The following is a 13,185-nucleotide window of genomic DNA, read 5'->3' as shown; positions in this document are numbered from 1 at the left end:
CTTTATAGCAGGGTGCTGGAAAAGGCAGGAAATGACCCAATGGCCAATGAATTACAAGTTACTGTCTTAAACCACTCCTCTGAGGACAAACAGGCAGCTCAGTACTCCCCACTCCCACTGGTGAGTAAAGAAACTTCCCCCTGACCAAACAAAGAAAATGGAGAAGTACAGGAACCAAGACAAAGCCCAGGGATCAGCAAAACCTGATCACTGGAACAACTAGCCAGGAAAGTTAGGAGAACAAGAATATTTTTTTGTTTTTTCCCCTAACCGGGAAAAGCCGAAAGACAACAACAACATTGTAAGTTGTTTGCCTCTGTCTGGACAGTCTTTAGCCCAATGGTGTTTTGACTTAAAGTACATTGGAATCTCATGCTGTACTTACCTACAGGATTCATAATAATGTGTTCTCACCAAGCTCTCTACTTTATTTATGCTGTGTCTTGACTTAATAGTAATGCCTGATGCCTTTTCTCTGAAAGTTTGCTTTATGGCTGTCTTTACTGAGGCAAATGTAAGTTTAGTACGTGTTTTTTTAATGGTAGCTGTCTGCCTTTTACAATTAAAGACAAATATCAAAAAAGTCTCACCATGAGAAAATCATTCGTGTATAAATGGAGGATACTTTTTAGTGTGAAGATCAAGGTTAAGAAACAGCAACAGATGCAGTTTTTCAGATGTTACAATATCTTTTTACCTTTTAGAAGACTTCATTGGTCTATTCCATCACTAAAGTTCAGTTGTCTGTCATATTTGCAAGGTTGAAAGAGATTTTTCATTTTTGACCCCCCCCCCCCTCCCCCGGCTTCTTTTATGTGTGAAACTTGGCATTTTTTATTTAGAAATTAACTTTGTCTCTTTTTAGAGCCTGTTAGTGCAGTAGTCTTGAAGTACTTCTCATGGAAAACAGTTTTCTTTATAGCAACTGCTTCATCCAGAAGCATTTCTGAAGTACAGGTTTAACACGTAAAGAACTATATTTAGTTTTACTTAATAACATGGGGGGGGGGGTGGGTTCAGACTTTAAAAAGCAATCCCTTCTTTTTTGCCTAAGCTGGACTTTGAACTTTCTTTTGAAGCATCCACCCAGATACTTGTCTTTCTTTCTAAGAGAGTAAAAAAAAAAAAATGGGGGGGGGGGGGCGGGGGAGCAGCGTTCTTCATTTAGATGGTATTAATCCTTACTGGTGCAATTTAGCTGCTGGGGATTCCGCTACATCTGGCCCAAATTTTTTGAGTCGAAGATCATTTCCACTTTGCTCAGCATACATCTAGGTGTTCTGGTACAGCTAAGCTTGCCAGTGTAAGATGGCACACACATGTCATTTTAGAACTGTCTTGCCTCGGTTCACGAGTGCAGATGCCAATTTGTAGTCAGTTCCATGAGCAGCATTACTGTCCTCCGCATGGTTCAATGGTTTGGAGCTCAGAAGCATAGAGTTCCCATTGGAAAACCCTATATTTTAGTGTTTGCTAATGATAATTTTTCAATGCATTTTGCTGTTTTTTTACTGGATTTGACTTGCTTTTAATGCCAAAAAAAGGAGTTATGGCTGTGGTAGGCAAATCCTTCATGAGGATTATCACAGGGGCTGTGGCTTCACTCCCAAAACATTGCTAAGTAGGTTGCAATCCCTACACAGATACTTTGAATGGAAGAGAATAGAGGTCTGTCTGCAATGCTGACCTATCCAGGCCGTCTTTGTCCTTCAGTCACTCCTTCAAATTAAAATCTGGCTAGATGGCAGAAAGTGCAACAGGAGACACAGTGCAGGTCCCCAGTGTTTAAATTAGTCCAAGGGTGTTGGTTCAAGTGAGGTGCCTTGGATTGGATATATACACTTCCTCAGTCCTCTGGTGATCCCCCTTTGTAGGCTGCCATGTCTGAAGAACCATGCATTTACAACCAGACTGATCCATTGCAAGGCTCTTCCTTGTGAAAGAGGCCCATATGGCTATTGCTGAGGGGGAAAGCAGGAGCTCTACCATTTGGATTAGGAGGAGTTTGAAGGTTTAGAATTGAAGCCTGACCTTTCTGCACAAAGAGTAGAAATCCCATGGCAGATAACTCACTGAAAAAAGACCCAAAAAGTAAGACATCTTCCTCCCTTGATTCCTGGCACATGTCCTCTAAGCAGGCACCTGGTGGGTCTTTCAGTTCTTCTCCTTCTTTCTAAATAATGGTTCAGCATGTTCCAAGGCCTACTGAAGACTGTGCAAACCCAGCAGCCAGGCACTGAATCTTCGGTGTTAGGAGTACTTTACTTCAAAATTAAGAGGCACCACTCTCCAACCTAAGTAGGGGACTCAAAAGAAAGTGAAGTGGGGGGAACTAGATTATTCCACTCAGATGTCTTTCCCTCTTTTATATGATTCTAACTCTAAACACGCCTCTCCTCTGACTCTTCCTCTGAGGAGGTCTGCTGTGCATAAACTCTTACCAGGATGAAGGATTTCTGTAAGTGAGAATATAGCATCTGATGCTCCTAAAGGTACTTTGATTTACTGAGCGTGAATGCAGCTAAAGCTGTGACTAGTCTTCCTATTCTAGAAGCTTTGGAGAATGCTTTTTTGTCAGCCTTCAGGGAACTTGACTCTCAACCCTGTGCATGTAAGAAATCAGGTAGATTCTGTATGTTATAAAGACACTAATACTTTTTATACATCTTGAAATAGTTTTGCTATACTCCTGATTATTGACACTGTATAACACTGTATTGCTGCTTAATGCCTTGTAATAATCCTGTAACACTGCTGTTTAATACTAATTTATAATGAAAACTGTACAATATGTTGGAGCATTTCTCCCTGGGCCTCTGCTGAAAAAGAGCTGTTCAGCTCAGTCGGACAATCCCAATCAACAAATGTAAAATAAATAAATAAATAAAAATAATAAGTACTTGTATAGGAATCCAGTGGCGAATCCAGCTGCAGGGCCCATGGCTACAGAAAAAAAGACAGAGTTGGTTCTTGCTTTCCTTATTACTCTTCAAGTAACAAGGGCAACAGTGCTTTGGTTATAAATGGGAAGAAGGTCAATATGTCTCCTACTCTGTCCTTCAGATCTAATAAATACCAGACACACATGGTCAGGTTCCAGATGCTACTGCTGGACTACCTAGGAGAGAAGATTGTGGAGTTGTCTGATACTGATCAAAGGATTAAATTGTTAGAGCTCACACTAACTGCTAGCCAGGTGGCAAAACTCTGTATTACGTGTTGTTATGATGCTGTTGATACAGCATCCAGAGCAGTAGCTACAGGGCTCTGTTTTTGGTAGACTTGTCAGGCTGAGGCTGTAACCTCTGTAAGAGGATATCAGGGCATAGCTTGTTAATGCCCCCTTTTGACAAGGACCTGCTGTTTGAGTGGGTGCCTAGCTTGTGAATTCTTCAAGAGAATAGAGGAAAGGGGAATGGTTGTGCAGGATGTGAAGCCACCCATGCCACCGTATGACAGAAATTACCCGATACCCTTCCAAGCCTGGCCCTTTTGTGACAAACAGGATAATAATAAACAGTGCAAAGGAAAGAAAAGCCATTTTAAGACAAGATGGCAGATGACTTTAAAGGGAAGTCTGGGGAGGGTAAGAGCCATCCTGTAATAAGGAGCAGCCTTGACTATATAGCTTCCCTCCCAACCCCAAGTCAGCACAACCTCCCTCTCCTGTCCTTCCAGCAAAGTGTCAGACTGTCTATCTGTCTTTCAGAATGGAAACTCATGACAAAAGTCTCTTGTATTTTGCAGATCAATCATGTCAGGATAGAGACTACAGTGGGAAAAGATTCATCATGTGGCAGGAATACTCTGGGTTCCAAAATACCAAGATAGTGTAACACAGACTGTCATTTCAGACCTCTTATAGCACAGGCTCTTGGGTGATTGCTAGGCATGCAGTCCAGATGGCCTGCATGGTTAGGTAACCTGCAGAGTCATGCAGCAGGTAAATGGAGGCAAAGGGGATCAAACTCTAGAGTACAGGAAGCACTTCATTAACACTGCACAGCCTTAATCCTCTGCTCTAAGTGCTAGACTAATCAGCAGTAATCTTACAGAAGATTCCTTCCCAAGACCAAGGAAGCCATACAGTTCCTGTCTAAGACCAAGGAAAAATACTGTGTTACAGGTTCTTTCTTTCTTGGAACAAGAAAGAACCTGAACAGAGCAATTTTCCTGTCCAAGACCAAGGAAGATTGCTCTGTTACAGGTTCTTTCTTTTTCCAAGGAAACAAGGCACTTGGAAACTTGTCCTTGACATTTCAAGGCTGAACACCTTTCTAAAAATATCTAAACTCAAGATATTGTCGTTTTAAACTCTGCTTGCCCTCCTACACTACAGAGCTTTAATGGTCATCCTGGACTTCTTTCATATACCCATTTGCTGGGATCCCAGGCTTCTCTTTATATTATTTGCAGGGGGCTGGTGCTGTCAATTTATCTCATTGCATTTTGGTCTGTCTACTGTGCCCATGGTCTTTACAAAATGACTAGCATTGATAATTGCCTTTTTCAGGATCAAGGGCATTTTATATCTTCCCATATTAGGAGGGTGCCTCATTCAGGCTTCATCATGAGGGAAAGCAAACAGACTCTTGACATGTTGTATGGATCTCCTTCACAAGCTGGGGTTCACTTTGAACCTACAAAAATGAAGCCTGGTAATTAGCAGCCCAGAAACAGTCCACACCAAAGAGTAACTCAGTGCTATAGGACAAACAGCATCCTCCATCCTTATGATATATGTGATGGACTCAACATGAGAAAGTTACAGTGGCATCTGATATCTGCATGGGTTCAGCACTCACAGCTACTGGAGCAAACAATTCCAGTTCTCCCCTGCATTGCCAAAGAGCAAGAGTGGAAGTCCAAGAACAGCAGCCTCAACTTAACGACTTTCTTTTACTCAGGAAAGTCCCAAACAGTCAATCACAACAAATGCTTGGGACACAACCTGGAGACTATTCACTCAAAACCTACAAATATATGCAGTGTGGGATACTCCACACAGGAAAAACATAGAAACAGAAAATAAATGTTTGCTGTGATTCAGGGACTCAGATATGGATAGAAGATATACTGCAAGTAGTAACAGACAACAATACAGTGATGTTGTGCATCAACAAATAAGGGGTACGGGATCCTACATCCTGTACAAATTATCAGCCACTTTCTGGAAAATGGCACTGGAATGTAGATTGTCTCTCACAGTGGTGTATATACTGTCAGAGCAAAATATTGTGGCAGACGAACTAAGCAGATAGAAGTCAGACCAACACGAGTAGATGTTGCATAGTGATGTCTTCATCCAACTAGTGTGCAGATGGGATTTTCCTCAGACAGATCTGTTTGGATCACAAGAAAACAAACAGGCCAAATGTGTTCTGCTTAAGCATTCTTTGCAAAGGAACTTGGATAACAAATGCCTTCTCCATAGACTGACCATGTTGGTTTCTCTTTGCATTCTTTTTTTTCCTGTATTCCTCCTGTGATACAGAAAACAAGGTAAAAAACACCCAGGAAGATCGTAATAGTACCATTTGCCCAGTCAGCACTTTTTCCCTTTGATAATGCAAACATCCAGGGTGATGTATTATGTACTGCCAGCAACAGTGGGTCTTCAAACACTTGACATAGAGTCCCTAATACACTTAAGTCTGATGACACATTAGCTCAATGTATGGGTTATTCTTATTCTGATGCATTTTAGGCACCGTGTTCTAGGGATGTATTCAGCATTATTGGAAGGCTAGGAAGCCAGACACTAGGAAATCCAAATGGAAAACGTTTTCCCACTGGTTCCAAAGCAGAGGACAGAGCCCAAAGTTTATTGGCAACACTCTGATCCTCCAATATATCAGTGAGCTGTTTACGAACGGCTTGGCGTATACATTCGTTAAAGTTGATCTGCTGCCATTTCTTCCTCATTCCCATTAGATCCATGTTTGGATAGCTTGAGACCAGTAAAACCATTTCTGAAAGGAGTCCTACATCTTAGACCTCCCACGAAAAAGAGCAGTTCCTCCCAGGACCCAAACTATGGTGTAGAAGGCCCCTTTTGAATCAGCTGCAACTGTATATGTCAGATTTCTAGCCTGGAAACTGCCCTGCTGGTGGCAGTCATGTCATCTAAGAGAGCATCTGAAGTACAGGGCCTTGTTGTGCATAGAATCTCTTTCCTAGTCCTTCAAAAGGAAAGGGTGCACCTAAGAAACCAGCCCTTCGATAATGACCAAAGTAGTGAAAGAATCCATGTATAGTCAGACCATTCGGTTAACATCCTTCTTCCCAACCGACAAAATAAATGAGAGAATCCTCCATAACCTGGATGTCCTCAGATAACTTTGATACTATCCAGATAAAACCATGGAGTTTAGAAAAAAAACAACCATTTGTTCATCTCCTTTTCTGAAAAGAAAAGGATGAGCCAGTGGCCAAGCAAACTATATCTGAATGGCTCTCCCAGTGCATGCAGTATTGCTGCTCCTCTCAGGAGAAATTCCTGTTAGGTCCAGTCAAAACTACTAGTGCCATGGGGCACTGTAGCCACAGTAGCATTCTGTTAAAGGTGCTGACACTCAAGCTATTCTGGAAACTAACATTGGACATTTTTTGACATGTTCTCCAAATATTACAGGCTGAACATTCACTCCAGGGCTATGGTGGGCTTTGCTAAGGTTATTTTACAGAGCATGCTGAATCCCAGGTCACCACCCTTGCACTGTAAAGCTCTGGAAATCATTCCTGTTGTAATGACTGCAGCAACAGTGATCTAAATAAAGACCATAGTACGACTGCATTGGTAACTTGCCATGATAGTAGATTTTTGAATAGATCATTATTGCACTGCTGTCTCCAACTCATCGACCTCACCAAATTTTCCAAGTACCTTCAGACTTCTTTTGGCTGGTGCATACCTTGGTTTTCCTTTTCCCACCATTTCTGAGTTCCTGAGATCTTGGTTCTGCTCAGCTCTAGGCAGTGGTTGGGAGGAATATTTATACTCTCCTTTGTTTTAATGTTTTCCTTTCTTTGATCTTGCAGTGCTGTGTTAATCCTTTCCAAGCTACGTACCTCCCTTTTCTGTTTATCTAAACCTTTTCATCAAGGGCCTTATAAGGGGTTCTGGACAAGAAAGCTATAAAATTGTGTTGATAGGCTCCTTTCTTATGATGGCACACTTGATCATAACATGGGTTGGACTTATACTGCACAAAGAAGGAAGGATCCTGAGCTTTATAAGCTGGCCAAACATGTGGGACACTTAACACCTAAGTCTCAGTTGTAAGGACTGCAGCAACATATGATCTGGTTGAGCACTTACTGTTGAGATAAGTTACTTACACATTTGTACTTTTTATACTGTGAAGGTGCTCAGAAAATTTGCAAACTTCACTGAAACAACTTAGCCAACCAAGTAGAGGACATAATGGTTAGACATTCTGATCAGTTTGTATCATTTAAGAAAGGAAAACAATGCCACCTATCACTGTCCAGATATTTTCAAATTGTCAGTCATTACATTATGTTTTGTTATGACAAACTTAACAAAACTCCTCTGACTATGTCAGTTGTGGCTCAGTCCAACATGTCTGTAGCTATCCCTGCATCATACTCCAAAAAATATATTTATTTAAAGTATTAAGGATGCTTGCTTCTCGTTGGATGTGCAGCTTCCAAATTGGATGCTCAAGAGCTGTAAAATAATTTGACTTGGCTGTTTGTAAACCATTCATCCATTATGGGGAGCTGAGGGTAAACTGCTTGGCACTTTCCCATTTATATTGCAAATTCCAACAGCATTGTTCCTCATGATGAAAATTATAGGGCAAGCTCCCTTCCTTTCTCCATCTCTATCACCTTGCACATATTTTTCGTCGGGCAGGTTTTGTGTATGATATGCTGTTGAGACTTCACTTTTTTGTTGAGAAAGTAACTTTTTATGCTTACTGTTTTGTTATAGTGCAGATGTTAACTCTTCTTTAGCCATTCCCATTGCTTGCCAGCTCTTGGGTATAAACATATTATTTGGTGTAAATGTAAATATTGGCTGTTTAAATGCACTCCTTTGAAAGCAAAGTGATTAAATAAAAGTAATAAGGAGAGCGTAAGGCAGATTAGATTTCAGCGTATTACAACTGTTTCACAGTTCTGGGTATATTATCTGTACGCCAAAGGCAAAGAAGTTTCTAAAAGTTACCAGTTAAACTAAAAGTTTTCAAGCATTACCAGCTCTTCCAAGCTGATTTTGTTCTCAAGTGTTACCAGCTTAACTAAAATGTTTAAGCATTACCAGCTTAACAGCATCATATAATCGACCAAGTCTTCCAAGCTAGTATTCCAAACAGTGAGATTTCAACAGCGTTCCACTTCTCGGCCAATAAATCCCCTATTTGAAAACAGCAACGTTCGTTTCACCTTGTTTCACCAACAAAAAACGGATCGACCAAGATAGTAATCCAAGAACCTTATATTTATTTAAAATGCAACAGATTACAAGCGCTTTCACCCGTTGGCTTCATCAGGCCACTTATAACTGATATGCATTTCAAATGAATTTATAGTATAATTCAAATTAACGTCACTTCCTTTAATTAATACATCACTTCACCCATATTTTTCTCGCTTACGCGTTATTATGTGTGTTATATTAAAAAAACATCAATATGCAAAAGTTGCAATAAAAACATAATCATTCTTAATAAAAATTACAAACATGCTCCAGGTTAAAATGACTACATATATACATAGAGTAAATCAACTATTTCACTTGTATACATTTTAGCGCTTTTCACGCACTTTTATATATGCTAAATCAGTATGTGAAAGCTATATTTATATGCAATGTAAGATAGATGTTTTGAATTATTTAACTCTATATATCAAACCTAGAAATGAGTATTATAATTTTTATATATAAATCAAATTGATAATACACATATAATCTGATACAAACGACAATGTGCACTAAAACTGAATAGTTAGCCATATTAAAAGCGGGCATATATTACATACTAAAATAATGAGATGTCACAATATTATTTTAAAGTAAAGATAAAATGAATTAATAAATAGGTAAACATTTTTAGCAGTACTCACACTAAAAACTTTTAAAAAACTTTTGTAAGAAACTTTTATAAAAATATATATATATTGTTAGATTATAGTGTAAGAAACATTTCTTTCTACTAACTGAAAATTCATATCAAAAATTTTTAAGGCTCAATGGTGCACTTATAATTACGTCACTAAATTTCATTATATAATATATACCTAACAACACATCATTGTACTGTCGACTATTCCTTACTTATTTATCTAACGTATTTATATATGTATATAGTAATCAATACACTTTACTTACATGTGTAATGCTTATCACAAAATATATATATAATCTAAAATTTATTGTATTCGCTGGTTTCATATCAAATGTATAATAAGCAAAAACTTATCAATTCATTTAACTTTTATTCTTCTGTTTTTCAAAATAGGTTTAATGGGGACCCTATCATTAAGTCCAGGTTCACGATCCGCCCTAAGTTTAATTATCCACTTACTTTCATTACATTCAGTGGTATTGCGTATAGTACCTCTACGTATAGTGGGTTTATTGACATACACAGCTCTGAACTTAAATTTGTGTTCGATAGAGGTAGACGCTACATGTTTAGACAGTGCATTTTTCTCTGAATTTATCCTGATGTTATAGAGATGCTCCCTTACTCTATCTCTAAGCCGTCTATCTGTCTTGCCCACATAAAAAGCTGGGCATAACTGGCACGTGGCTAAATATACCACGTGTGTAGTTTCACAGTCTGCCTCACAGTAGAATTTAAACAATTCTTGAGTTACTGGGTGTGTGAACGTTGCTGATTCATCTATAGTGTCACAAAATTTACATCTTCCACATGGTTTAGTGTTAACTGTCTCTTTCTTGCTATTATTCTTATAATTAACTCTATTTTGGCCACATAACATTCTGTATAGATTCAACTTATTTTTGTAAATGAATTTGGGATCCTTTCCTACCACTTCTGAGATGGCAGTGTCCACCTGTAGGAGTTCCCAATACTTACTATATGCGTCCCTAATTTCATCTACATCTTGTGTATAGTATATGCCTACTTTCATATGTCCGGGGTTACCACTATTTCTTTCTGCACCATTTGCCACTATTTGTCGCTGATCAGCAAAAAATGGATATGCTCTACCTTTTCTTAACTCCTCGAGGTCAACAAGGGCTTCATCTATCTCTCGTGTTTTGTAAGATCTCTGAACAAATTGTTGTTTTAATTTCTTGATTATACCCTATATCGGTTGAGTTACATACGCATAGCCTGCCCCCTAATCACATTTTTAAAAATGTAATTAGGGTGCATGCTAGACCTGTGCAAGTATGAACTCCTATGACATGCCTTGCGATGAACTCCAGTGTTTAAGTACCCATCCATTATTTTCTCAACAAATACATCTAAGTATGATATATACTCCTGAGATGCTGTCATTGTAAATTTTAAAAATCCAGTTAGTGAATTAATCTCTTGAACAAAGATTTTTAACTGTTCATGATCCGATTTCCAAATAAGGAACAAATCATCCACAAACCGAACATAAAATGCAACATATTGTTGATAAGATTCCAACCCAAATAAGTGTTTGTTTTCCCAATTAGCCATTACGAGGTTGGCGTAGCTATTCGCACATGATGTGCCCATAGCTATGCCATCCTTCTTGGTAGCCTTGGTCGATTATATGATGCTGTTAAGCTGGTAATGCTTAAACATTTTAGTTAAGCTGGTAACGCTTGAGAAAAAAATCAGCTTGGAAGAGCTGGTAATGCTTGAAAACTTTTAGTTTAACTGGTAACTTTTACAAACTTCTTTGCCTTTGGCGTACAGATAATATACCCAGAACTGTGAAACAGTTGTAATACGCTGAAATCTAATCTGCCTTATGCTCTCCTTTTTACTTATATTATTTGGTGTACTCTGCTTTATAGCCAGTCTCCCTATAGTAGTCATGGACAGAAGTTGCCATTACACACCTGAAAGATTAGGCCGTGAGACTGACATCCACCTCTTGCTGTTTTACATTCATATAATTAATTATTGCATTCACTGATCATATTTTCAACATCTGCTATTATGAAGAGTAACTGTATTTTTCCATGATATAGTTGTGTGCTACTGTTGCTTTTTAATTACATACCTATATTTTTTATGTTTCAGAGCCTGGCCACTCTATTGATCACGTCACAGATCATAAACCAGTTTGTTGAAGCACTTCTGCCATATTGGCTTCAAAAGAGGAATAGCAAAAAGGTCAAGAAAAGTTTGAAATCCCTCAAGGAGGATGTCGATCTTACACTAGTTGAGCAGGTCACACTTGAAGGAAACATGGGCACCTACGTGGTACGTTCATTTAATACAAAAATCAAATAGAAAGTTGAAATCCAGTTAGACTGCTAATTATCTCATTCTGAGGATTACTGATTGAGAAAACTTGAGCCAACTGCATTTCAAATCTTCTGATTCAGAGAAGAGGATGATATATATATATATATATATATATATATATATATATATATATATTTTTTTTTTTTTTTTTAGGTTGTCTGTTGTATAAGTGAGGAAGGAGTGTCACAATTGTGCCCTGTTGAGACTCAGATCCTTACCATCGCACTGCCCATCTACTAAGTGGAATACATGAATCAGAGATAAGATAAGTTTCCCACCTATGTTGGATGCAGGCACCTGCTGGTTTTGAGTTCTGGTGCCAGGTATAAGCTTGTTTCTACTAGGACACATGACACATGATCACAGTCTGGACACTTCTTTGGGAGTACTTGCCCCTGGATGCTTTCTTTTAGAGATCCCTCCCCAGTAGTTCAGTTGTCTCTGAATCTGAGGTTGCATAAGTTCTTGTAAGGAAATAGTGAATTTTTGTCTCCATCTAGTCGTCTTCTTGAAGAGTTCTTCTGTCTCCTAAAATACACTCTATAGTGACCTTCATTTTTTTTTCTCTTCTTTTGTTGAAATTGCTTAAATCTTTGTTTGGAAGAAGAAGGACACCGGGTTATGTCTCCCCTTGAACATGTAGATGCCTTATGTGCTGTTGAGACTTTGCTCCTTCAGCATGTAAGGAGATTGAACACTGAGTGTAGAAAAGGCAACTGCACCGCCTGTCATTTCATTCATTTCTTTTATAAAAAAATGTTGCAAAACTGCTGACATAATTGTTTATTATGGGAAACAGTATCTGAGTTCAGGGTCAGTGCACCTTAGGTGAAAGCGAATTGGCCATTTGCAACAGTAACAGTGATGACCAGGATTGTTGGCCAAGCATCCTAAGTCAATTATTGTATAATTGACAAATAGTACATTGCCTAACTGTCCTGACCAGTTATGTAGAGCACCTTTAAAGTGGACTCCTCTTCTGACCAAATACCCTAAAATAACAATAGCTGTTTTTCTTTGTAAGATTTGCATTAATCCTTTCTTTAAACCTGATTTGGTGAAAGTATTCCATCTCCTGAGTATATACATCAAAGAAGTTACCATTTTTCCTGTAATGCAGTAAACTGAGACTCATTTATGTTAGAGAGGGGATGTATGAGTTTGCTCCTGCATGGAATATGTAGATGAAAAGCTGTCAAATTAACACTTTTCGCAGTAATGGGATGTTTTAGTTAAGTGCTGTTCTGATGTAATATGTTTGCTGAATGATACTTTCCTTTTCTGTTTTTGGTCTATTTGAGTGTTATGCTCTAAAATTGAGTTCTTTGTCCAGCGTAAGTTTCAGAAGCCACAGTATTTGGTTGATTTCTGTCTCTCAAGACAAGGATAATCCAGTGGTACAGATGTTCATTGTGTTTCACTGCTGCGGTCATTACACTTGGGTTATCCTGCCGTCAGGCGGTCCCGCAGTCGGCCAGAGTTCCAAAGTCTTAGTCCAGTGTCAGTTGCTTTCGCTTCTTCCCTGACGTCAGTGCGCCAGGGGTGTATAAGATGCAGCTGACGCCATTTTCTTCAGTCTTTCTTGCCGCGCGGTGCCTGAAGCAAAAGCAGTTCGCAAGTGTCGGTCGGCCGACTCCTAAGATTTTCGAATTCGAATTTCAGAACCGAAGTCTTCAATAAAGCTAAGTACCCCATTGGGGAAACTTTTTCTTACCTCAGACCGATGTCA

At 38.9% G+C, this 13,185-nt stretch overlaps 1 protein-coding gene across 3 annotated transcripts in view; it reads left to right on the top strand.

The window, feature by feature from the left end:
* ANO10 (anoctamin 10) overlaps positions 1 to 13,185 on the top strand; it is a 1,956,032-nt gene that overhangs the window by 824,893 nt on the left and 1,117,954 nt on the right. For all 3 annotated transcript variants that reach the window (XM_044065053.1, XM_044065056.1, XM_044065055.1), the window contains exon 9: positions 11,229 to 11,411. In XM_044065053.1, the coding sequence (XP_043920988.1) occupies positions 11,229 to 11,411 (183 nt within the window). The remainder of the gene's footprint in view (positions 1 to 11,228; positions 11,412 to 13,185) is intronic.

The sequence above is a fragment of the Protopterus annectens genome, chromosome 3.part0, assembly GCF_019279795.1.
Source record: "Protopterus annectens isolate FY-2018-M chromosome 3.part0, PAN1.0, whole genome shotgun sequence".
NCBI classification, from domain to species: Eukaryota; Metazoa; Chordata; order Ceratodontiformes; family Protopteridae; genus Protopterus; species Protopterus annectens.
The sequence above is the reverse complement of the archived record's forward strand: the minus strand, read 5'-3'. Positions and strand labels throughout refer to the sequence as shown.